The sequence below is a fragment of the Petromyzon marinus genome, unplaced genomic scaffold (genome assembly GCF_048934315.1).
Source record: "Petromyzon marinus isolate PM22_M1 ecotype Great Lakes invasive population unplaced genomic scaffold, UKy_Petmar_22M1.pri1.0 PM_G_Scaffold_36, whole genome shotgun sequence".
In the NCBI taxonomy this organism is placed as follows: Eukaryota; Metazoa; Chordata; class Hyperoartia; order Petromyzontiformes; family Petromyzontidae; genus Petromyzon; species Petromyzon marinus.
The window spans coordinates 1897142-1923257 of record NW_027422939.1 but is presented as its reverse complement, the minus strand read 5'-3'; the positions used below and the strand labels follow the sequence as shown (position 1 = coordinate 1923257).

The 26116-nt window shown below is 61.8% G+C and overlaps 2 protein-coding genes across 2 annotated transcripts; both read left to right on the top strand.

Moving 5' to 3' along the window:
• Nucleotides 1–704: 704 nt before the first annotated feature.
• On the top strand, nt 705–18384 carry LOC142915862 (protocadherin Fat 1-like). The gene is made up of 10 exons (XM_076061491.1): nt 705–2054; nt 2193–2317; nt 6150–6363; nt 6666–6727; nt 7629–7934; nt 8051–8267; nt 10721–10860; nt 11508–11804; nt 16802–17012; nt 17283–18384. Exons 1-10 carry the CDS (start codon nt 845–847, stop codon nt 18380–18382), a joined length of 3882 nt encoding a protein of 1293 aa, XP_075917606.1. The 5' UTR covers nt 705–844; the 3' UTR covers nt 18383–18384.
• On the top strand, nt 18384–26116 carry LOC142915861 (protocadherin Fat 1-like). The gene is made up of 7 exons (XM_076061490.1): nt 18384–21010; nt 21879–22265; nt 22495–22697; nt 23393–23546; nt 23674–23916; nt 24748–25137; nt 25260–26116. The coding sequence occupies exons 1-7, from the start codon at nt 18553–18555 to the stop codon at nt 25457–25459; spliced, it is 4035 nt and encodes a 1344-aa protein (XP_075917605.1). The 5' UTR covers nt 18384–18552; the 3' UTR covers nt 25460–26116.

Sequence of the window (26116 nt, the reverse complement as noted above, 5' to 3'; positions counted from 1 at the left end):
GGCGGCGCCGATGGCGACTTCTTCGCCGTGAACCCCGCCACCGGGGTCGTCTCCGTCCGCGGGTCCCTGGCGGCGGTCGACAGACGCCGCTTCGAGTTCGACGTCGGCACCGACGCCGGCCCGGGCGTCGCCGGGGTCGCGATCGACGTCGCGGACTACAACGCCCACGCCCCGGTCTTCGAGCGGCCCAACTACTCCGCCTCGTTGAGCGAGGACGTCCCGGCGGGCACGTTCGTGCTCATCCTGCACGCCGCCGACGACGACGAGGGGGACGACGGCCGCGTGACGTACGGCCTGGCGGAGGACGAGCCTGGCCCCTTCGCCGTCGACCCCCGCATGGGCATCGTCGTCACGACGGGGCCGCTGGACCACGAGGAGATGGCGGGGGCCTACCGGCTGCGCGTGCGAGCCTCGGACTGGGGGACTCCGTTCCGCCGGGAGGCCGAGGCGACCGTGACGGTGAACGTCACCAACATGAACGACAACGCGCCCGTCTTCGAGTCCGTAGACTGCGTGGGCGAGATCCCCCGGGACCTCCGGCCGGGCGAGCCGATCTTCACCGCGTCGGCCATCGACGCCGACGAGCTCCGGCCGGTGCTCTACGGCATCGCGTCCGGGAACGAGGGCGGCTTCTTCGCGCTGGACGGCGCCCTCGGCGTCGTGACGCTCGCGCGCTCCCTCGCCGACGAACGCCGCCGGGCCGGCGGGGGCCTTCCGCCTCGGCCTCACGGCCACCGACGGGGAGCTCTCGGCGGAGACGGCGTTCCTGAACGTCTCGGTCGTGGACGCCGCTCCCGGACGGGTGCCGTCATGGCGGTGCGTGGAGACGGGGATCGCCCGGAGGATGGTCGCGTGGCTCCACCGGGCAAACCAACGGCGAAACCGCCCGCGCCCCCTCGCCGCCGGCGCCGTCAATCGGCACGCGCCGGCGTTCGCCGCCCCGGCAGTCGCCGTGGAAGTCCGCGAAGATTTGCCAGTCGGGGCCGAGGTCACCCGAATGGAGGCCACGGATCCGGACGACGGCTTCGAGGGGAAGCTGCTGTACGCCCTGACGGACGACGGCGGGGCGAGCGGCCTCGCCGTGGACGCGGAGACCGGCGTCGTGAGGGTCCTGGTGCCGCTGGACCGCGAGGCCACCGCCTCCTACCTCGTGAACATCGTCGTCCGCGACCTGGGCACGCCGCGGCGCTCCGCGAGCGCCACCCTCCGGGTCGTCATCTTGGATGTCAACGACAACCGGCTGGAGTTCTCGCGGCGCGCCTACGAGGCCCGGGTGCCGGAGAGCACGCGGCCGGGCCGCGAGGTGCTCCGGCTGGAGGCCGCCGACGGCGACGCGGGCGCCGCGGGCGCCGTGCGCTACCGTCTGCTGTCCGACACCGACCTCTTCCGCGTGGACGCTGAGACGGGCGCCGTGGAGGTGGCGGCGCCGCTGGACCGCGAGCGGCGCGCCGAGCACGCGCTGCTGGTGGAGGCGTCGGACCTGGCGCCGGAGGAGAGCCGCCTCTCCTCCGTCGCCGCGGTGACCGTGACGGTGGAGGACGTGGACGACCACGCGCCCGCGTGCGCGCCGGCGCCCCTCCGCCTCCGCGTGCCCGAGGACTTCCCGGTGGGGGCCGTCCTCGGCTGGCTGGACGCTCGCGACCCCGACGCGGGGCCGGCCGGGGAGGTGCGCTACTCCCTGCCGGGCGAGGACGAGGACGGCGGCACGTTCGGGGTGCACGAGACGAGCGGGGCCCTGCGTCTGGCGCGGCCGCTCGACTTCGAGAGGCGGCGCCGCCACGACCTGACGGTGGCCGCGCGCGACGGCGACCCCGGGGGGCCGCCGCCGGCCGCCTGCCGGGCGACGGTGGAGGTGGTGGACGTGGACGAGAACGACCACGCCCCGCGGTTCGCGGAGTTCGCGGCGGCCGCCGCCGTGCGGGAGGACGCCCCCGTGGGCGCCGTCGTCGTCACCGTCACGGCCACGGATGAAGACCGGGGGATCGACGGGGAGGTGCGGTACTCCCTCGTGAATGAATCCGGCCTGGGCGTCTTCAGCATTCATCCAGAGAATGGTAAACCGCACCTACTCCCCCCCCTCCTTCCTCCCTTCCCCCCCCCCATCCTCCTCCTCACGGCTCACGACGCCGACTGACGGCTCACGCCGGCGCCCGTCTCTGCCGTGTGTCGTGCACGGCGCTCCGCGCCGGCAGGGATGATCATCACGGTGCAGCCGCTGGATCGGGAGACTGCTGACAGCTACTGGCTCACGGTGCGCGCGACGGATCGCGGAGTCGTCCCTCGCTTCTCCACACTGCACGTCTACATGGACGTGCAGGTACGGAAACTCACACACACGTACACACACACACGTATATACACACACACACGTATACACACACACATGTATACACACACACGTATACACACACACACGTATTCACACACGTATACACACGTATATACACACACACGTATACACACACACACGTACACACACACACACACGTATACACACAACAACAACAACCGCCATTCGCCATTAAGTGGCGGTGACGTCACCACGACGCTTGTGCCAGGCTATGTGCACCCTGAGGCCACGTGAAGTGTCGAACGCCCGCTGGCAGGAGGTCACGGGGCAGACCCAGGTGCCACGGGTCGACTGACTGAGATGACTGGCTGATGCACCACCTGTACCCCCTACTGTGCCAACCTGCTGTGCTTGAGCCACTCGGCGCTCCGCTCGTTGTTGTGAGCGTCGCTCCTCTGCCCTCCGTTGTTGTTGGATGGCGACTACCTCCAACTGCCCAGTAGCGTCCTTCACGAGCCTCCTCCACAGAGGCCGATCTAGACACCGCTGGTACCAGTCATCGGCAAGTCCACTCAGCTCCACGTCCTCCTGTACCACATCACACTATCTCTTCTCTAGCCCGTGCCGCGCCCGCTTAGCCCCCTCAATCCGGCCGAACAAAAGCTGTTTTGGCATGCGGTGGCTGGGCATGTGGGCTACATGACCCAGCCATCGCAGCCTTCCCCACCGGAGGAGCTCACCGATTGGACCTTGCCCAGATCTTTCCAGGATTTGTGAGCTCCTCACACAATCCAGTCTGGTTAAACCCAGGATGGATCGTAGGCAGGCCAGCCTAAATGTTTCTAACCGGCGAAGATGTTTCATTAGGGGGGTCCACGTTTCGCAAGCGTAGAGAAGGGAGGGAATGACCGTGGCCGAGAAGACCTGAAGCTTAGTGCGGAGCGACAGACCAGGTAGCTTCCACACAGCGTTACGCAACCGATGAGTCCTCTGCTGTTAAACTGGAGCCAGTCATAAGCACACTGCCCAGGTATGGGAAACTCTCCACTCTCTCCACAACTGCCCCATCACCGATTGGGAGTTGTGGGGGTGGAGTGTCCGATGGTACAAAATACCCAGGCAGGTGCTTCGTTTTGGTGGGGCTGATTGTAAGGCCCCACCTCTTAGTGGCACGCTCCAGTCTCAGCAGCAGCGTCTCCAACTCCTCCTCTGAATGAGCAGCTATTACCAAATCATCAGCATACATAACGTGGTTGAGCAATAGGGAGCCATCCCTTGACCGCACCCGGGCATCGATCAGCCTCTCATTATATCTGTACCATATGGAAATTCCCTCGGTACAGCTATTGAAGGCTTCACGAACTATGTGGTCAAAATAGATGTTAAATAATGTGGGAGCCAGAGGACATCCCTGTCGCACCACAAGGTGTACAGGGAATGGCTCTGACTCCCGGCCACGTAATTTTACCCGGGCCCACTCACCATCATGAAGGTCCTTAATGATCGTGAGCAGAGGGTCAGGTACTCCAAAAGCAGGAAGAACAACCCAGAGCCCAGGCCTACTGATGGTATCATAGGCCTTGACCAGGTCAATAAAGCAGATATGTAGGTCTTGTTGGAATTCCCTACACCTCTGCTGTAGCAGACGGACAGAAAATATGGCATTTGTGCAGGACCGCCCTTTCCTGAAACCGCATTGGGGCTCCGCAAGCCTCTCCTCAGCGTGCCTGGCAAGGCGATGCTGAATAATCCTTGCCAGGACCTTTCCCGGCACACTGAGGAGTGAGATGCCCCTGTAGTTGTTACAGTCTGTGCGGTCCCCCTTCTTAAAAAGGGGGACCACCAGGGCATCCTTCCAATCCTGCAGAACCCGTCCAGTGGTCCAGACCGTTGTTATGATGTCATATAGGGCAGTCTGTGCACAAACGCCACCCTCCCTCAGCATTTCGCTTGGGAGATCATCTCTGCCCGCTGCCTTTCCTGGTCTCAGACTCCGGATTGCCTTCAGGACTTCCTCAACAGATGGCACCTCAGCCAGCCACTCACAGGGGGTGACTTCTTCCAATATTTGAGGCACCGCAGCCTCAGCAGGGTCATCCTCACTTTGTGCCACGATGTTTTTCTGGCTGAGGGATTTTCCCTCCCCCAGGACCTCACAGAAATGCTCAGCAAATCTGAAAACCTGTTCCTGGGGGTCGGAGATTGGATCACCGTTTTTTCACCTAATGATGGTAATAGGTGTGGCGCTGCAGGTTACTTTTTTGATGGAGTTAAATAGAGATTTGTGATCACGGGCCACTGAGGCAGACTCCATCTCCTCAGCAACCCGCGACCACCACCCATCCTTGCAGCGCCTCACGGCTCTCCGAACCTCCGAGCGAAGGCTGCGGTAAGTCTCCTCATTCTCTGACGTGGGATTCTGTAGCCGATGACAGTGGGCCTGTCGCTTTTTCTCAATCATCCTGAACACCTCCTCTGTCAGCCAGGGTCTCTGGGGAGGTCTGGACCGTGTACCCAAAGCAGCCATTGCAGCTGCATGAGTCACAGTCCTAAACCTCGCCCATTTACCCTCGACATCAGGAGGAGTCGGGGACGATGCCAATCCCAGCCGCAAGCGATGATGAAATTCTCGCTTGCAACTTTCATCAGATAACTGAGACCAGGCCACTTTAGGTTGGAAAGGGGTCCTGGGTGTACACCCACCACCGGAGTGGAAGAATGGCAGGCGCATCTTACAGATGACAAGTCGATGGTCAGAGGGCAGATCAGCTCCACGGTAGGTCCTGGTGTCAAGGACGAGGGCTCACATCCGCTGGTCCGTCACTATGTAGTCCAGCAGATGTTCTTGCTTGGACCCGGCATGCAACCATGATGTTGTGTGGATGCGCCGATGCCGGAACAGCATGTTGGTAATTACAAGCCCATGGGCTGCACAAAAATCTAGCAGCCTCCTACCGTTGTTATTGAGCTGATCTGGCCCATGCCCTCCAGTCACTCCATACCAGGTGCCAGTATCATGACCAACTCAGGCATTGAAGTCACCCAACATGATGACTCTATCCCGAGGGGCCACTTTAGCCAGCACCTGTGACAGGAGGTCATAGAAGGCATCTGACTCATCGGCTTTGCCTGCATCCCTCCACGGATGTTCATCTTCGGTGGGGGCATAAGTAACCACGACCACCATGCCTTGCCTCCGGTTGATGGGAAGGCGAGCCCAAAGTAGCCTGGGGCTTACAGCTTCCCACACCTCACCGCCACGCTCCCACACCCCCTTCATTCTTTTGTTCAAAAGAAGAGGCACACCCTGTTGTTTGGCAGTCTGCTGCCACGAGTAGAGGACTGTCCACCCCTCATGGTGGCAGGAGCCAGAGCCGGTCCACCGGACCTCCTGAATGCCACATAGATCCAGGTGGTACCGGTCCAGCTCCCGACAGAGGAGTGGCAGCCTCTCCTCCGCTGTGAGCATTCGAACATTCCACGTGGCCACCCGTAGTGGCTTTTCGTTGTTTCTGGAGGACACACACACGTATACACACACACACACACGTACACACACACGTATACATACACACACGTATACACACACACGTATACACACACGTATATACACACACACACGTATATACACACACACGTACACACACACACGTATACACACACACACACGTACACACACACGTATACACACACACAAACACACGTACACACACACGTATATACACACACACACGTACACACACACGTACACACACACAAGTACACACACACATACACACACATGCGTATGCACCGCTGCATTTTAAAACGACACACAATGCGAGTACCGTGTGTCTCTCCCCCCCCCCCCCCCCCCCAGGACGTTAACGACAACCCCCCGCGGGCATCGCGTCCGTGGTACCAGGCCGCGGTGGCGGAGAACTCCCGTGGGGGCGTCAGGGCAGTGCAGGTGGACGCCTGGGACCTGGACAACGCCGCCGCCATGTCCTCCAACGATGCCCGGGGCAGGGGCCTCACGTTCAACATCGTCAGCGGAGACCCACAGGGATTCTTCACCATAAACAACGCGACAGGTGGGGGTTGGTGGTGGTGGAGAGCAAATCCAGAACATTTACAATTATAGTGTAGTGTAGAAAGCAAATCTATAACATTTACAATTATAATGTAGTGTATAGTGTACACTACATTATGCACGACACAACTATACACTACAGAATGTGCCAATTCGTTACTAGTACAGCACTAACCGGTGTGTTGGTGAGCAAATCCAGCAACATTTACTATCCCCGTTGGCCCCCACCCCACCCCACTGCGTGCGTGTGCCGGCCGGCGTGGGATGGTTGTTGTTGACCTCCGGTGAACGGACTCGTTGCAGGCGTCATCCACACCACCAGCAGGCGGCTGGACAGAGAGAGGCAGGTGGAGCACGAGCTGGAGGTGAGAGTCACCGTGATGGTGGTGGTGGTGGTAGTGGCCTTCAATAGCTGTACCGGAGGAATTTCCATCTGGTACAGATATAATGGGAGGCTCATCGATGCCCAGGTGCGGTCAAGTGATGGCCCCCTATTGCTCAACCTTGCCGATGATCTGGTAATTGCTGCTCACTCAGAGGAGGAGTTGGAGGCGCTGCTGCTAAACGTGGAGCTTGCCACTAAGAGGTTGGGACTTACCATCAGCCCCACCAAAGCTAAGCACCTGCCTGGGTATTTTGTACCATCGGACAATCCACCCCCACAACTCACAGGGCAGTTGTGGAAAGAGTGGAGAGTTTCCCATACCCTGGCAGTGTGCTCATGACTGGCTTCAGTTTGACAGCGGAGGTCTCACTCCGAATCAGTCGAGCGGCATTATCTTTTCATCGGTTGCATAACGCTGTGTGGAAGCTACCTGGTCTGTCGCCCCGCACTAAGCTTCGGGTCTTCTCGGCAAATCATTCCCACCCTTCTCTACGCTTGCGAAACGTGGACCCCCCCTAATTGAACATCTTTGGCTGGTTAGAAACATTTAGGCTCACCTGCCTACGATCCATCCTGGGTTTAACCAGGGTGGATTGTGTGAGGAGCTCACAAATCATTAAAACATCTGGACAAAGACCCATCGGAGCGCCGGGTGGCTAAAGCACAGTAGGGGGCACAGGTGGTGCATCGGCCACTCATCTCAGTCAGTCGACCCGTGGCACCTTGGTGTGCCCCGTGACCTCCTGCCAGCGGACGTTCGACACGTGGCCTCGACGTGCACATGGCCTGGCACAAGCGTCGTGGTGCCGTCACGGCCACTTAGTGGAGGTCGTTGTTGTTGTTGCGCGTGTGTCTGCGTGCGTCCCGCCCGTCGGCGCCAGGTGTCCATCGTGGACGGCGGCGTGCCCCCGCGTGAAGCGAGGGTGGCGGTGACGCTGAGCGTCTCCGACGAGAACGACAACGCCCCGCGCTTCCGCAGGAACCTCACGCGCGTTTACGCGGTGGCGGCGAAGGAGCCGACGGTGGTGGCCATCGCCCGCGTCTACGCCGCCGACGCCGACTGGGGCAACAACGGCATGCTGTTGTACACCGTCCACGGGTGGCAACACAATTACTATTCCGATGAGCACGGAGTCGTCTACAGCCGGAGCGACTTGCACCGTGCGGGGACATCCCACTCCATCCTGGTACTGGGCACACTCCCCTCGCGGTCCTCCCCCCTCATCCTCACGGACACGCTTGACAATGTTGACCCCCCACCGTGAAGCAGAACTCGCCGATCTCGCCGTTGCCCGCCCCGCAGATCGAAGCCAGAGACTCGGGGCAACCGCCGACCTTGCCGTCGACGGCCGTCATCCACGTGGAGTGGATCGCTGCTCCCCGGCCGCCGGAGACGCCCGCGGCCTTCGGCCTGAGCCGGCACGCGGTCACCGTGTCGGAGACGGCCGCCGTGGGCTCCGTGGTGATCGCGCTGCCCACGCAGAGCACGGCGGGGAGCCTCCTCTGGTTCAGCATCACAGGTCACGTGGTGCCACCACACACATTCCAAATCCCACCCCACATCATGATGGTGTGTTAATGGTGACATCATGATGATGGGTTAACGGTGACATCATGATGATGGTGCGTTAATGGTGACATCATGACGAAGTGTTAACGGTGACATCATGATGATGTGTTAATGGTGACCTCATGATGATGGGTTAATGGTGACCTCATGATGATGGGTTAACGGTGACCTCATGATGGTGTGTTAACGGTGACCTCATGATGGTGTGTTAATGGTGACGATGATGGTGTGTTAATGGTGACCTCATGATGATGAATTAATGGTGACCTCATGATGATGTGTTAATGGTGACCTCATGATGGTGTGTTAATGGTGACAATGATGATGTGTTAATGGTGACCTCATGATGATGGGTTAATGGTGACATCATGATGATGTGTTAACGGTGACGATGATGATGTGTTAATGGTGACCTCACAATGATGGGTTAACGGTGACATCACGATGGTGTGTTAACAGTCACATGATGATGGTGTGTTAATGGTGACCTCACGATGATGGGTTAACGGTGACCTCACGATGATGGGTTAACGGTGATATCATGATGGTGTGTTAATGGTGACGATGATGATGTGTTAACGGTGACGATGATGATGTGTTAATGGTGACCTCACGATGATGGGTTAACAGTGACATGATGATGGGTTAATGGTGACATCATGATGGTGTGTTAACGGTGACATGATGATGATGGGTTAACGGTGACATGATGGTGTGTTAACGGTGACATCATGATGGTGTGTTAATGGTGACGATGATGGGTTAACGGTGACATGATGATGGTGTGTTAACGGTGACGATGATGATGTGTTAATGGTGACCTCACGATGATGGGTTAACGGTGACATGATGATGGTGTGTTAATGGTGACGATGATGATGTGTTAACGGTGACGATGATGGTGTGTTAATGGTGACAATGATGATGTATTAACGGTGACGATGATGGTGTGTTAATGGTGACGATGATGATGGGTTAACGGTGACGATGATGTGTTAACGGTGACAATGATGGTGTGTTAACGGTGACATCATGATGGTGTGTTAATGGTGACGATGATGGGTGTTAACGGTGACATCATGATGGTGTGTTAATGGTGACATCACGATGATGGCTTAATGGTGACCTCACGATGGTGTGTTAACAGTCACATGATGATGGTGTGTTAATGGTGACCTCACGATGATGGGTTAACGGTGACCTCACGATGATGGGTTAACGGTGATATCATGATGGTGTGTTAATGGTGACGATGATGATGTGTTAACGGTGACGATGATGATGTGTTAATGGTGACCTCACGATGATGGGTTAACAGTGACATGATGATGGGTTAATGGTGACATCATGATGGTGTGTTAACGGTGACATGATGATGATGGGTTAACGGTGACATGATGGTGTGTTAACGGTGACATCATGATGGTGTGTTAATGGTGACGATGATGGGTTAACGGTGACATGATGATGGTGTGTTAACGGTGACAATGATGGTGTGTTAACGGTGACATCATGATGGTGTGTTAATGGTGACGATGATGGTGTGTTAACGGTGACATGATGGTGTGTTAATGGTGACGATGATGATGGGTTAATGGTGACGATGATGTGTTAGCGGTGACCTCACGATGGTGTGTTAACGGTGACATCATGATGGTGTGTTAATGGTGACCTCATGATGATGTGTTAATGGTGACCTCACGATGATGGGTTAACGGTGACATGATGATGGGTTAACGGTGACATGATGATGGTGTGTTAATGGTGACGATGATGATGTGTTAACGGTGACGATGATGGTGTGTTAATGGTGACAATGATGATGTGTTAACGGTGACGATGATGGTGTGTTAATGGTGACGATGATGATGGGTTAACGGTGACGATGATGTGTTAACGGTGACAATGATGGTGTGTTAACGGTGACATCATGATGGTGTGTTAATGGTGACGATGATGGGTGTTAACGGTGACATCATGATGGTGTGTTAATGGTGACATCACGATGATGGTGTGTTAATGGTGACCTCACGATGATGGGTTAACGGTGACCTCACGATGATGGGTTAACGGTGATATCATGATGGTGTGTTAATGGTGACGATGATGATGTGCTAACGGTGACGATGATGATGTGTTAATGGTGACCTCACGATGATGGGTTAACAGTGACATGATGATGGGTTAATGGTGACATCATGATGGTGTGTTAATGGTGACATCATGATGGTGTGTTAACGGTGACATGATGATGATGGGTTAACGGTGACATGATGGTGTGTTAACGGTGACATCATGATGGTGTGTTAATGGTGACGATGATGGTGTGTTAACGGTGACATGATGATGGTGTGTTAACGGTGACGATGATGATGACGTTAGGGGGGCGCCGCGTGTTGACAGGCGGTGACGTGGAGCACAGCTTCCACGTGACGGAGCACAGCGGCGTTGTGGAGGTGGCCAAGCCGCTGGATGCCGAGCGGTGCTCCTCCTACCGGCTCACCGTGACGCTCACCGACGGGACCAACGCTTCAACCACCCTGGTGGGCGGGCACGCGTGTCTGTGTGTGTGTCTGTGTGCGTGTCTGTGTGTGTCTGTGTGTGTCTGTGTGTGTCTTTGTGTGTGTCTGTGTGCGTGTCTGTGTGTGTGTCTGTGTGTGTGTGTCTGTGTATGTGTGTCTGTGTGTGTGTCTGTGTGTGTGTCTGTGTGTGTGTGTCTGTGTGTCTGTGTGTGCGTGTCTGTGTGTGTGTCTGTGTGTGTCTGTGTGTGTGTCTGTGTGTCTGTGTGTGTGTCTGTGTGTGTCTGTGTGTGTGTGTCTGTGTCTGTGTGTGTCTGTGTGTGTCTGTGTCTGTCTCTGTGTCTGTGTGTGTGTCTGTGTGTGTGTCTGTGCGTGTCTGTGTGTGTCTGTGTGTGTCTGTGTGTGTCCGTGTGCATGTCTGTGTGTGTGTCTGTGTGTGTCTGTGTGTGTCTGTGTGTGTGTGTCTGTGTGCGTGTCTGTCTGTCTGTCGCACAAGGTGGGCGTGACGAGGCCGTCAGGGCGATGCGGTGACGTCACGAGGCCGGGGGTTGCCGCGGTGGCCGCGTGAGACGTGCCGGGTGCATCGGCACCTCTTGCCAATTCCTCCTCACCACCACCACCACCGCCACCCGCATCACCACTTTACTCACCCCCCCCCCCCCCCCCGCTAGGTGGTGGTGACGGTGCAGGACGTGAACGACCACCGGCCCCGCTTCTCCCGTGACCTCTATGAGGCGACCGTCACCGAGGACGCCTCTCCCGGCGCCTCCCGGATCCTGCGGCTGGAGGCGACCGACGCCGACGCCGGCGCCGCCGCCGCCCGGCTCTCCTTCTTCCTCGTCGGCGTGGGCGGCGGCGACGCCGTGGAGGGCCGGCGTCTGTTCCGCGTAGACCCCGTCACCGGCGAGGTCACCGTCGCCGAGAGGCTGGACCGAGAGGCCAAGTGGAGCCACGTACTCACCGTCATGGTGAGTACGTGGCTCCACGCCGGGTGTGCGCGTGTGTACGTGTGTGTGTACGTGTGTGTACGTGTGTGTGTGTACGTGTGTGTACGTGCGCACATGTGTGTGTGTACGTGTGTGTGTACGTGTGTACGTGTGTGTGTACGTGTGTGTGTGTGCGTGTGTGTACATGTGCACGTGTGTGTACGTGTGTGTGTGTACGTGTGTGTACGTGTGTGTGTGTACGTGTGTGTACGTGTGTGTGTGTCCGTTGAACTTCGTCCGCAACTGTACGTAGCCGACTGCTGATCGAAGGCGACGATGATGACGACGACGACGCCGTGACCACCGTCTTGCGTGGTGACCACAGTGTGCGGTGTACTTCATAGTAATGCGTATAGTGTAGTTTGTCACGTAAACAAGCCGTGTAACTAAATCGCCACATTTTGTTTGGGTGACACAAAACCTTGCCGACCGGCCGTGTCAGGCGGCGGTGGCACAGTCGGATGACGACACGTTGCACGCGACCAGCACGTCCCTCCACCGAGAATGGCGTCTGCCGCGAAAGCCTCCTGTCCGGGGGCGTTCGGAGCGAGCGCTCCGCTCAGCCCTCTCTCTCTTCACTCTCTCACTCTCTCTCACTCTCACTCTCTCACTCTCTTTCTCACTCTCACTCTCTCACTCTCTCACTCTCTCTCTCACTCTCTCTCTCTCTCACTCTCTCACTCTCTCTCTCACTCTCACTCTCTCACTCTCTCTCTCACTCTCTCACTCTCTCTCTCACTCTCTCACTCTCTCTCTCACTCTCTCACTCTCTCGCTCTCTCGCTCTCTCACTCTCTCTCACTCTCTCGCTCTCTCACTCTCTCACTCACTCTCACTATCACTCACTCACTCTCACACTCTCTCACTCTCACACTCTCTCTGCGCATGCGTGGAGGAGGCTGCGTCCAGGTGAAGTTCCGCGCTGCTCACCTGGATCAATGGGGGCCTGATTTTCCATAAATTAGGCCAAGCCTGAGAGAGGTTACAATGGGGAGTTTAAACATCGCTCTTCCCCTCGTTTTGTAATGGTTTATTCCCTTTGATTTCTTCTTTATTTTTGCTCACTGAGTCGTCCCGGAAAATTTATTCCGAGCGGCTCGTGGGCTGAACAGAGAACGGCAACAACGACGACAACAACAACAACGACGACGACAACAACAGCGAACACGTGCGCAGGTGTGGCTGCTGCCGACCACCACCATGGTGCAGCGCACCGCGCTGGAGACTCTCACGAGGACGAACGGTTTCGCCACCTTTCCGCCGTCCGGGATCGCCGTCGTCGCCGCCGCGGTGGCCGCGACGACGTCGGCTATGCCGGCGTCGTCGCGGCCCAGCGGCAGAGCGGAGGGGTCACGGTGTACGTGGCGGAGGAGGCGATGGCGGCGCGCCTGGTGGAGACGGGGCTCACCGTGGGTGAGCTTCACCTGCGGTGCGCCCCGCTCGCCACGCCCGCCGTCAGGGTGGCGCTCTCGGGCACGCCGCCCTTTCTGAGCGGCGCCGACCTGCTGCGGGACCTCCAACGCTACGGGACGGCGGTGTCGAAAGTCACGCTGCTGCCTCTACGAACGAGGGACCCCGGGTCGGCGCACGTATTGTCGCTTCAGCGCCAGGTTTTTATGGTCCTGAAGGACGGCAACACGGACTTAGACATTAACTTTAAGTACACGGTGCAGGGCCACGTGTACACAGTACACGCATCCACGGCGGGGATGCGTTGTTCCGGGTGCGGATGCAGCGGCCACGCCCGGAGGAACTGCCCGAACAGGGCGAGCGAGTCCGCCGCGCGTGCTGCTCCGCCCGCAACGGGGCGGGCGGAGCAGCAGCAGACACAGCAGCAGCGGCCGCAGCAACAGCACCGCCATCAACTACAACAAGAAGAACACCAAAATCAACAACAGCAGCAGCAGCAGGGAGGGCAGCGGGGTGATCTCGCCGTCCTGGCAGCTGACTGCGGGGCACGGACGACCGAGGACGAGGGAGACGTTTTCGTCCGCCCGTCCGCCCCTCCCTGGCGGAGGAAGCGGAGGGCAAGGAGCGACCCCGCGTCAGCGGGACGCGTCGGGGCCCCCGCGATGCGGACGGTGGTCGCCGGCGACAACAGCGAGCCGGAGGACCGCACGGAAGCGGCGACGGGGAGCGACGGCGAACCCGGGCCGCGGGACGGGATGAGCAACGACGGCGGACTCCACCTGCCGGACGACGTCGCGGTAGCAGAGCGACCGTCGGAGCCGGACCCAGCCTTGGCCGCTCCGGAATTGCAGACCAACAACAACAACAACCGCCATTCACCACTAAGTGGCGGTGATGTCACCACGACGCTTGTGCCAGGCTATGTGCACACTGAGGCCACGTGAAGTGTCGAACGCCCGCTGGCAGGAGGTCACGGGGCAGACCCAGGTGCCACGGGTCGACTGACTGAGATGACTGGCTGATGCACCACCTGTGCCCCCTACTGTGCCAACCTGCTGTGCTTTAGCCACCCGGCGCTCCGCTCGTTGTTGTGAGCGTCGTTCCTCCGCCCTCCGTTGTTGTTGGAGGGCGACTGCCTCCAACTGCCCAGTAGCGTCCTTCATGAGCCTCCTCCACAGAGGCCGATCTTGACACCGCTGGTACCAGTCATCGGCAAGTCCACTCAGCTCCACGTCCTCCTGTAACACATCACTCCATCTCTTCTCTAGCCCGTGCCGCGCCCGTTTAGCCCCCTCAATCCGGCCGAACAAAATCTGTTTCGGCATGCGGTGGCTGGGCATGCGGGCTACATGACCCAGCCATCGCAGCCTTGCCCGCCGGAGGAGCTCACCGATGGGACCTTTCCTAGATCTTTCAAGGATTTGTGAGCTCCTCACACAATCCAGTCTGGTTAAACCCAGGATGGATCGTAAGCAGGCCAGCCTAAATGTTTCCAACCGGCGAAGATGTTCCATTAGGGGGGTCCACGTTTCGCAAGCGTAGAGAAGGGTGGGAATGACCGTGGCCAAGAAGACCTGAGGCTTAGTGCGGAGCGACAGACCAGGTAGCTTCCACACAGCGTTACGCAACCGATGAAAAGATATTACCGCTCGACTGATGTGGAGTGAGACCTCTGCTGTTAAACTGGAGCCAGTCATAAGCACACTGCCCAGGTATGAGAAACTCTCCACTCTCTCCACAACTGCCCCATCACCGATTGGGAGTTGTGGGGGTGTAGTGTCCGATGGTACAAAATACCCAGGCAAGTGCTTAGTTTTGGTGGGGCTGATGGTAAGGCCCCACCTCTTAGTGGCACGCTCCAGTCTCAGCAGCAGCATCTCCAACTCCTCCTCTGAATGAGCAGCTATTACCAAATCATCATGGTTGAGCAATAGGGAGCCATCCCTTGACCGCGCCCGGGCATCGATCAGCCTCCCTTTATATCTGTACCATATGGAGATTCCCCCGGTACAGCTATTGAAGGCTTCACGACCACCACCACCATCACCTTCACCGGCGCCGCCGCGCCTGACGGTGCCGCGGCGCTCGAGGGTGCCGTGACACCTGACGGTGCCGCGGCGCACGCGAAAGACGAGCAGCCCGCCTCCCCGTCTGACGGGGCGATGGCTGCTGGACCCGCGGAGGTACACCACCCCAAGCCCAAGAAAAACCCGGCTCGGGGTGGCCTGACACGAGAGGCGGCCGCCAAGCCCCAAGAGAACATACAAGGCGACTGTAAAAACAACAGCAACGAAAATAACGACAACAACAACAACACCTACAGGGACGACGGGTGGTTAAGGTCCAACGTTGTTGAGAACACAAGTGAAACGAGCCGCCCGCGAGTCCGGAGGGGGATAGAGTACAACCCAGGGGCCATCATTGACTATGTACGACACCCCTTCAAGGGGCGCGCGGGCACCTTCAGAGAGCAATTCCCCGACGCGCTGGCCTTCATGCAGGCCGCGCGACCACTTTGCAAGGATCCGCAAAGGTAAGTCTGCAGCCGGAAGGAGGCCGACAAGGTGGAGGCTCTAGTACGGAAGGCAGAGAGGAGGTATTCCTCCCAGCTAAAGGGCCCCCCCCCTGCGGCCACCGCCAACACCAACACCTAGCGTTGTGGCCTCGGGATTTAAAAGGGCAAGGTGCGCGATGACGCGCGCGGACTCGAAATGGTTTCCTCTGCGCACGCGATCACCAGAGGCTGGCGGTGGACCGTGAGCCACCTAAGCTGGCGGTGGCCACGCCAGGAGGTGTGCTGTGCGTGCCTCGTGTGCAGCACGTCCACTGAGGCGGTCTGTATACCTACCTGCATTGGCGGCGATCAGCTGCGTCATTTGGATGTGCACGCGGTGACACGTGCGGACCGATTTTGATTTGGTTTTGGTGGTTGGGTTCACCCGTACCGTGGGGGGGGCGGCGCGTGGTTCGCACTTTGGACCCGGTTTTTTTCCCGCTTCTGTGTCATTGCAGAACGGTGTTGTTTTTCGATATGTGCGCTTGTGTTGACGGTGACGAGGTTGTTGCCTGTGGCTGGTGTCGATGGTCTTGCGCGCAATGACGCGCACGGACATTGTTGGCTTTTTTATTGGCGACTCTCGCAATGGAGCACCGGAACCGTCCAGGGCATTTGCTGCTGGACAATAAAGTTTATTTAAAAGTCAAAGTCTCTCACTCTCTCACTCTCACTATCTCTCTCACTCTCTCTCACTCTCTCACTCTCTCGCTCACTCTCTCACTCTCTCTCACTCTCTCACTCACTCACTCTCTCTCACTCTCTCTCACTCTCTCTCTCACTCTCTCACTTTCTCTCACTCTCTCTCTCACTCACTTTCTCTCTCTCACACTCTCACTCTCTCTCTCACTCTCTCTCTCACTCTCTCTCACTCTCTCTCTCTCACTCACTCTCTCTCTCTCACTCTCACTCACTCTCTCTCACTCTCTCTCTCTCTCACTCTCTCTCTCTCACTCTCTCACTCACTCTCTCACTCTCTCACTCTCTCACTCTCTTTCTCTCACCCGCGCGAGCAGGTGCAGGACGGCGGGGTCCCCGTGAGGCGAGCGTACGCCACGCTGGCGGTGAGCGTCAACGATGCCAACGACCACGCGCCCCGCTTCACCGGCGGCCCCTACGAGGCCCGCGTGGCCGAGTCGGCGGCCGTGGACTCCACCGTGGTGCGCGTCACGGCGACGGACCGCGACGACGGCCCCAACGCCGACGTCAGATATAGCATCAGATACGGTGACCGCCGCTTCCGCCGCCGCTCCCGCCGCCCCTCCCAACCGCCCCGGGGGGGGGGGGGGAGTTTCTGCACAGGGGCACGTTTCCAGCGTCGTGGTTTCTCCGTCGCGTCCCTCTCCCCGAGCGAGTCGCGAGCCGCGGGTCCAACTCGGATCGCTCGGGAGCCGACGGGCGCCGCGGTTTCCCCCGCGTCGTTTGCCCTCGGCGTCTCCCTCCGGATTCGGTGACGTGAACTCGCGCCCGTCCCGCTCCTCCGAATTCTCCCGGCAGGAAACGTGAGGAATTCCTTCGCCGTCCACCGCGCGCTGGGCGTCGTCTTCGTGGCGAGGAAGCTGAACGGCTCCGCGGTGGAGGCCTACGAGCTGACGGTGAGGGCGGTGGACCGGGGGCGCCCGCGCCGCGTCACGAATGCCGCCGTCCGCGTTGTCGTTGTCGCCGCCGACGCCGACGCCCCCCCCAAATTCGCCTCCGGAGGCGGCGGCGGCGGCGGCTACTCGGCGGAGGTCGCCGAAGGGGCCGCGCCCGGGAGCTTCGTGCTCGCGGTGAGCACCTCTGGCCGGTCGACGGTCGCCTACGAAATACGGGAGGGCGATCCCGAAGGCGCCTTCGACATCCACCCGACGTCCGGGGTCGTTGCCGCCAAACGGCCGCTGGACCGCGAGCGGACGCCGTCGTTCCAGCTGACGGTGCGGGCCACAGACGCGTCGGGCCTCTCGACGGACGCGTCGGTGACGATCCTCGTGCTCGACGAGAACGACAACGGGCCCGTCTTCGACCGCCCTCGCTACCGCGGGGCCGTCGGCGAGGAGGCGGCGGCGGGGACCCCGGTGCTGGACCCGGACGGCGTCCCGCTCGTCGTCAGGGCCGCCGACGCGGACGACGGCGAGGGGCGCGCGACGGTCGCCTACGGGATCGTCGAGTTCGGAGCCAGGAAGTACTTCTCCATCGACCCGCGCACCGGGGCCATCAGGGTCGCCAGGGCCCTCGACCGCGAGACGACGGCCGAGTTCCGCTTCCGGGTGACCGCCTCGGACGGCGGCAGCCCGAGGATGTCCGCCGAAGCTCCGGCCGAGGTGACGGTCGCCGTGCTGGACGCCAACGACTGCCCGCCGGCGTTCTCGACGGCCGCGTACGAGACGACGCTGACCGTGCCGACCCGCGCCGGCGTCCGCCTGCTGACCCTGGCAGCCTCCGACCCGGACGTCGGTGCCACGCTGACCTACGCGTCGCCTCGGGAAACGTCGGCGGCGCGTTCGCCGTGGACGCGCGCACCGGGGACGTCGAGGTGCGAAACGCCTCCCTCCTCGCCGCCGGCTACGACCTCGGGGTCGAGGTGTCCGACGGGAAATTTCGGAGCGCCGCGCGGGTGAAGGTCTCCGTGCGGGCGGTCGGCGGCAGGCTGCGGGTTCCGCCAAAGATCTCGGCGCGCATCCCCGAGAACGGCACGGCGGGCGCCGTCGTGGCCGCGGTCGTCGCGACGGGGGGGGACCTCAACGAGCCGCTCGTCTTCGACCTGCTCGACCCGAGCGGCGCGTTCCGGATGAGGCCGACGGCGGGCGTCCTGGAGACAACCGGCGTCGCGTTCGACAGGGAGGAGCGCGATCGCTACGAGCTGCTGGTGGAGGTGAGGGGCGGCTCGCGGGCGCGCCCGAGCGTCGCTCGCACCGTGGTCGAGGTGGCCGTCGAAGACGTCAACGACAACACCCCGGCGTTCGTCGGCCTGCCGTACCGCGCCGTTGTCGGGGCGGCGGCGGCGCCGGGGAGCGCCGTGCTCACCGTGGCAGCCCTCGACCGGGACGTCGGCGAGAACGCCAGGGTGAGGTACTCGTTGAGGGACGACCGCGACGGCCGCTTTCGCGTCCGCCCTTCCGGCGGCGAGATCTTGCTGAGGACAAGCTTCGCCCCGGGCGCGTCGGGCAAGGACTTCGTCGTGACCGTGGTGGCGACGGACTGCGGGACTCCTCCGCTGTCGTCTGCGGTCGGCATCACGGTCACGGTGCTCGACGAGGACGCGCCGGCGTTCGAGAGCCTCTCCCACGTCGCGTGGGTGCCCGAGGACGTCGGGCCGCCCGCGCCGATCGCTCACGTCCGCGCGGCGGGTCCCGAGGGCCTGCCGCTCGTTTTCTCCATCGTCGACGGCGACCCCTTCGACCAGTTCTCCGTCGACTTTGGCACGGGCGTCGTGAGCGTTGTCGGCTCGCTGGACCGCGAGACGCGGGCCAACTACCGCCTCGCGGTGCGGGCCGCCTCCCCGGCGACGGGCCTGCATGCCGACGTGAGCCTAGACGTCGTCGTCGGGGACGTCAACGACCACCGGCCGCTCTTCGCGCGGGGCGCCTACGCCGCCACGCTGTCCGAATCCGCGCCCCCGGGGACCTCCGTCGTCCGGGTGAGCGCCGTCGATGCCGACGCCGGCCCCAACGGGGCGCTCCGCTACGAGATCGTGGACGACGGGGAGAAGGGCGGCGAGGGATTCTACGTGGACCCGGACGGCGGGCTGGTCGTGACCACGGCGCCCCTGGACCACGAGCGGAGCCGGCTCCATCGTTTCTCGGTGCGGGCGACGGACGGCGGCTCCCCTCCCCTCGCCTCCGACGTCACAGTGACCGTCGCCGTCGAGGACGCGAACGACAACGCGCCGGTGTTCGAGCGGCCGCTGTACGAGGCGTCCGTGAGCCGGCTGTCTTGGCCCGGGCACTTCGTGGCCGCGCCGAGGGCGTTGGACGCCGACGCGTCGGACGCCTACCGGCTGCGGTACGCCATCGTCTCCGGCGACGACGACCCAGCGAGCTTCGCCATCGATGCCGAGACGGGCGTCGTCTCCGTCGCCATCCCGCTTGAGCGGAAGAAGCCGGCCGCCTGCTACCGCCTCCGAGTCTCGGCCACGGACGGCGCGTTCGTCGGCGACGCCACACTGGCGGTCGACGTGCGGCCCACCAACCGGCACGCCCCCGCCTTCGAGCGGGCCGAGTACGCGGCGGAGATTCCCGAAAACTCCGTGGCGGGGACCCCGGTGGCCTCGGTGCGGGCCACGGACGCCGACGTGGGCGCGTTCGGGCGAGCGTCGTACTCCATCGCGAACCGGTTCGCCCGCGAGCGCTTCACCATCGACGGGAGCGGGCGGATCTTCGCGAGGGCGCCCCTCGACAGGGAGGACCCCTCGCAGAGGGCCGTGGATGTCCGCGTCGTGGCCCGGGACGGCGGAGGCAGGGCGGCCTTCGCCACGGTCAGGGTCGTCGCCACGGACGAGAACGACAACGCGCCCCGGTTCGTCGCCGCCGAGTACTCCGGCGGAGTGCCGGCGAGTGCCGCGAAGGGGACCGCGGTCCTGCGGGTCGCCGCCACGGACCGCGACGAGGGGAGCAACGCGGCCGTCGTCTACTCGCTCCGGAAGGGGTGGGAGCCGGACGCCTCCGAGGACGTCCTGGAGGTGGAGCCCCTGACGGGCCGCGTCATCACCAAGGGCGGCCTCGCCGGCCTGGAGGGCTCGCGGCTGTCGTTCTTCGTCGTGGCGGAGGACGGCGGCGGGCGCGCCACCGCCGTCCCCGCATCCGTCGCCGTGCTGCCCGCCGGCACGGCGGCGCCGGCCTTCGCCCAGGCGGCCTACGAGCTGACGGTCGCAGAGGACGCGCGGGCGGGGAGCGAGGTTGGCGCGGTGGCGGCCGCGCTCGCAGGCGACGAGGCGGCCGCGTACGCCGCAGTGCCTGGCGGCGGCGGCGGGGTGGCGGATGACGGCGCCGGGGGCGGCGCATTCGCGGTGGTCGCCGGCGACGGGCGGATCGTGGTGGCGAGGGCGCTCGACCGCGAGGCCGCGGGGAGCCACCGCTTCGAGGTGAGGGCCACGTGGCGGCGGGGCGGAGCCGACGTCACGGCGCAGGTCCCGGTGACGGTGCGTGTGGAGGACGTGGAGGACGAAGCGCCCGTGTTCGAGTCGAGCGTCTACGAGGCCACCGTGTTGGAGAACCTGCCAGGCGGGGTGCTGCTCGTTCAAGTGAGAGGTAACGCAACCGTGTGCGGCGCTGGGCTCACTCGGTCAACAAACGCGTCTTTGTGTGGGTGTCTGTGTGGTGTGTCTATGGGTTTCTGAGCGAGTAGTCTATGGGTCACACAGATAGCTCCAAATGGTAGGGGCTGCCACTCTTCGGTAACCAATTTAACCAATTTACTGGGAAAATATCACGGCGGGAGGAAGTGTCCGCAGGGACGAGGCCTGGAAACAGCAGGGCAGGTGGGGGACCCCGCCTGACGCTGTTGACGCAGCGGCGTGCTCTCCCCTGGCGGTGTCGATTGCGCGTGCCGCTGGTTCTCTGCGATGCTGGCTCGGTCGATGCTTGGCGCTTTCCGCCCTTTCTCGACGTTGATGGCTTGACATTGCAGAACTCTTTGGTGACTGATCGACCTCGGTGGCTGGCCGTCGTCTTCGCTAGTTGGTCGCCGTCTTCTGCCGCCGGTAGCTGTGATGACGATGTATGGCTCGTGTCTCTCTTCTTATGCCAAATTTCTTCCTCTGCCGCCTTCTCACCAAGGATCGGAACTTCCTTTGATTTCGCTCTGTGCTGTGGGGGGGGGGGGGGGGGGGTTGGTTGTACGTGTGTCCGTGTGTTCTGATTTATTAAGCCATCTGTCTGTTCAGTCTCACCCTGGTTTGATTCTTTTATGGCTTATCTCCGTCCCTCGGTTGTGTGTGAGAAACTGTTGCTGTGAGGGGAGGGAGGGGTGTTCACCTCACCCCATCTGGCCTCCAAGCGACACCATGATTGATAAAAAAAAAAATATTGGCAAAATCATTCTTAATATCAATTTGGAAAAAAGGCCTATATACAACACCCCCCCCTCCCCCCATCCTCCCCCCGACCCGTCCCTCAGCGACGGACCGAGACGGCGGTGCCCAGCCGGTGTACAACCTGGTCGAGCCGCGCGAGAGCGGCGACGCCGGAGAAGCGGAGCCGCTCTTCATGGTGGACGCCCGCAGCGGCTGGGTGAGCACGCTGAGCCGGCTGGACTGCGAGGCCCGTGACAGGCACCACCTCCTCGTCAAGGCTTTCGACCCGGCACGCCCCGAGCGCCCGCCGGCCGTCGCCAAGGTGCTCGTCATCGTGAGCGATGCCAACAACCACCCCCCGCGGTTCTCGGCCTCGGTGATCGACGTCCGAGTGCCGGAGGACGCCGCGCCCGGCCTGGCGTTGGCTGTCGTCCAGGCGGACGACGCGGACGCCGCGCCGGAAAACCGGGATCTTACGTACCACCTGACAGGTAGTGTGCAGTAGTGTATAGTGTAGTCTACTAGTACACCACTACACCTGTTGTGTTGGAGTGAACCCACCACCGCATTCACAGTTGGTCGCGGAAGCCTCTGCATTAAACCGACTCTCGTCATCATACTCTCGCCATCATACTCTCTTCATCACACTCTCTTCGTCACACTCTCCGTCTCGACGGCGAGCGACGTCCGCGTCCCACCCCCCGTCCACGCTGGCCACAGGCGGCGACCCGCTGGGCCACTTCTCCCTCGGCCCCATCAAGAGGGGGGGCGAGTGGACGCTGCGCCTGGAGCGGCCGCTCGACCGGGAGGAGCAGGAACGCCACCACGTGCTGGTGATGGCCACCGACGGCACCTTGGTGAGGACGGTCGTCGTGGCCGTCACCGTGCTGGACGTCAACGACAACGGCCCCGTGTGTGACAAGGTATCCGTAACCGTAGACTCGCCACACAGGCTCACAGACTCGTCATACCCTACCACACCACCGTACTGCTGTAACGCCATGAACACACGGTATACTTACCTGCACTGGCGGACAGACGCCAGTAGGGGGTGGTATGTGGGCCACCGGGGTTCCCAAGACCCCAATAAGGGGGCTGTGGGAATATTCTAATATCCCCTGGAACACTCTGGAAGGAAGGCGTGGCCAGGGGCAGAGAGGGCGTGGCCAGGGGTGGAGAGGGCGTGGCCAGGGGCGGAGAGGGCGTGGCCAGGGGCGGAGTATAAAAGCCGGACCCCTGAATGGGTTCCGCAGTTCTCAAGTTGAAGACTGGAGACCGGGCTTAGAGTAGGACCCTGGGAACCCCCAGACCCACTGTCCTTGTAAGGGCCGGGGCTGTGAGGGAAAGTGGTCGGACCCAAGGACCTTGGCCGGGTTGGGTCAAAGTAGCCTCCCCCTAGGGCCCCTAGCCGCAGGGCTGAGAGTGTACGTGGTCCCAGTCGATAGGACACGATAGCCCGGAGGCCACACCTCCCCAGATGGCGGGCGTAAGGGGCCGTCACCCCCTTTGTGTTAGAGGCCCTGTGCTATAGTTACTGTTAAATAAGTGTCGCCTCGACTACCGGCTCTCCCTCACCTTTGGGCTCACTGCACTACCGCTGTGCCCCACGGTGCCCCAGCTGTGGTACAACGTCACCGTGCGGGAGGACGTCGCCCCACAAGTCTTCCTGCTGAGGGTTTCAGCCCGTGACTCCGATTCCGGCTCTAACGGAACCATCGGGTACTCGCTACACGGTGCCGGAGCGAATCTCTTCCGCTTGGACCCCGTCAGCGGTAACGCTCATCGCGCTCTCTCCATCGCGCTCTCGCAGCCGTCGGGGTTGTGATCAAATTTCACGTCCACCTCCTGTGTAGCGGGCGAGGTGGTTAACGTCTTTCTCGTCGGCGTGGCCCCGCGTAGGGGAGCTCTTCATGCTGGCGCCGCTGGACCGCGAGGCCGCCCCGGCCCACGCGCTCGCCGTGGCCGCGACCGACGGCGGCGGCCGCTCCTGCCGGGCGGAGGTCCTCGTGAGGGTGGAGGACGTGAACGACTCGGCCCCGCGCTTCCTCACGGGGTCGCCCCCCCGCGCCGTCGCCCTGCGCCTGAGCCACGCCAGTGTAGGGACGGCGGTGACGAGCGCGCGCGCCGTCGACGCCGACCTGGGTACGACGGTGGCGACGGTGACGACGTACACACGCGCCCGCGCGTGACTTTGAGTGTGTATGTGCGCGTGTGTGTGTACATTATAGGTAGCGGTTATCGCGCAGCGCTACGAACCTGGCGAACATCGCCACTCGAGAGACAAAGGCGGCCGGGCGTGGTGCTGGCCACCCACCCCCTCGTGTGCCACGGTGCCGGCCTTCATAGGTGCTGCTCTCTTACAGCACTTGCCCCTACAGCCTGAGGCTACACATGGGATCTTTGGCAATCTAGACATGTTCTTATCGGTGAGTTCCGGCAGGCAAGACTGCGTTGGCTCGGTCGTGTAGCCCGCATGGCCCAGCCACCGCAAGCCCAAGCAGCTCCTGTTTGGCCGGATATAGGGGGCTGAACGGGCGCGGCACGGGCTAGAGAAGAGATGAAGTGATGTGGTACAGGAGGATGTGGAGCTGAGTGGACTTGCCGATGACCGGTACCAGCGGTGTCAAGATCGGCCTCTGTGGAGGAGGCTCGTGAAGGACGCTACTGGGCAGTTGGAGGCAGTCGCCCTCCAACAACAATGGAGGGCGGAGGAGCGACACTCACAACAACGAGCGGAGCGCCGGGTGGCTAAAGCAAAGTCGGGGGCACAGGTGGTGCATCGGCCACTCGTCTTGGTCAGTGAACCCGTGGCACCTGCTGGGTCTGCCCCGTGACCTCCTGCCAGCGGGCGTTCGACACTCCACGTGTCCCCAACGTGCACCTGGCCTGGCACAAGCGCCGTGGTGACGTCGCCGCCACTCGGTGGCGAACGGCCGTTGTTGTTGTTGTTGTTGTTGTCGCCGTGTATTGTAGGCCCCCACCGCAAGGTGACTCACTCTCTGCTGAACTCTGCCGGCGACCGCTTCGCCATCGACGGCCGCTCGGGTGTCATCACCGTCAAGCGTCCGCTGGAGAGCCGCGACGTCTACAGCCTCATGGTGCTCGCCCACAGCGGCGGCGGAGCCTCGGCGACGGCGTCCTCCACCGCGGTGATTTCCGTGTCCCTGCACGACGACGATGAGCGCGGCGTCGCCGCCGCCCCGGCGTTCCGGCGGCTGGCCTACCGCGCCGCCGTGCCGGAAGACGCGGCGCCGGGCACCGCGGTCATCGCCGTGGCGGCCGTCCTCGGCGGGGGGGGTGCGGTGAGCTACGGCGTCGCCGGCGGCAACGAGCTCGGGGCCTTCGACGTCGACCGGAGGCTCGGTGAGAGACGCGGCGCGGGGCGCAGGCGGCGGTCCCCTCGGGCCGTGGGGGGGGTCCCCCCGTCCGTGTGTCTCCGTCTCTCCGTCTCACGGACGTGCGCCGCGTGTGCCGCGTGTGCCCAGGCGTGATACGCGTCGCGGCGAAGGCCCTGGACTACGAGAAGCGCCGCCACCACTACCTGACGGTGTGGGCGGCCGCCGCCGCCGCCGACGACGCCGCCGCCGGAGGGGCGGCGACTTCGCCGAGCGCTGTCGCCGTGGTGACTGTGGACGTCACCGACGTCGACGACGACGCTTCCGCGGTTCCCCCAATGGGCTCGTGAAGCGCCGTCGTCGGGGAGGACGCCCTGCCTGGCGACGCCGTCGTCGCCGGGCCGCCGTGGCGGTGGTGGCATTGACCCGTAACGACGCGGTTACGTTGTCGCTAGACCGCCGGCAAATTTACATTTCAACGGGATCATTTGGCCAAACGGTCATCGTCCCTCGTGGTCGTCATCGGCAGCTGGCAGCTAGCAGCAGCAGCAGCTCAGCGGGGTGGGGGGGGTCTTCACCTGCTGACCGTCAAAATGCACCGCTGCTTTTGTTTTGCACGAGCAGGATTTAAATTCGCGAACTCTTCCCGTTGCCGAGCCGCTCACCGTCACGCCCAGCCGCCTGCGGGGCTACCGTGGGGTGCCAGGATGCGGCGACATCATGGTGACCATGGTGGCTGGTAGTGTTCGTTGTTCAGTTGAAGAAGCCGTCTCCCTACTGTGTTTGTGCTGCGCCGTTGAAGCCGCCTCCTTCGCCGTTTCGGCATCCGTTGAGTGGAGCGGCAACGACAGCAGGGAGGAGATGCTGCGTCCTCGCCACAGCCGGCGTGTGGGCGGCGAGTCCACGTTCGACTGATGGTGCCCCCCTCTCTCCTGTTTGTTTGGTTTAGACCCTCGCCCCCTTCAAAGTTGCGTTCGAATAAAAGAAACCACGCGGTTTGAAATGGC

Bases quoted from the DNA above. Each gene is read 5' to 3' on its own strand.
- LOC142915862 (XM_076061491.1), top strand. From the start codon at position 845: ATGGTCGCGTGGCTCCACCGGGCAAACCAACGGCGAAACCGCCCGCGC. The intron at 6,364-6,665 runs GTGGGGGTTGGT...GACTCGTTGCAG, and splicing joins CACCATAAACAACGCGACAG to GCGTCATCCACACCACCAGC. The intron at 8,268-10,720 runs GTCACGTGGTGC...GCGTGTTGACAG, and splicing joins CCTCTGGTTCAGCATCACAG to GCGGTGACGTGGAGCACAGC.
- LOC142915861 (XM_076061490.1), top strand. From the start codon at position 18,553: ATGAGGCCGACGGCGGGCGTCCTGGAGACAACCGGCGTCGCGTTCGAC. The intron at 21,011-21,878 runs GTAACGCAACCG...CCCGTCCCTCAG, and splicing joins GCTGCTCGTTCAAGTGAGAG to CGACGGACCGAGACGGCGGT. The intron at 23,917-24,747 runs GTACGACGGTGG...CGTGTATTGTAG, and splicing joins CGCCGTCGACGCCGACCTGG to GCCCCCACCGCAAGGTGACT.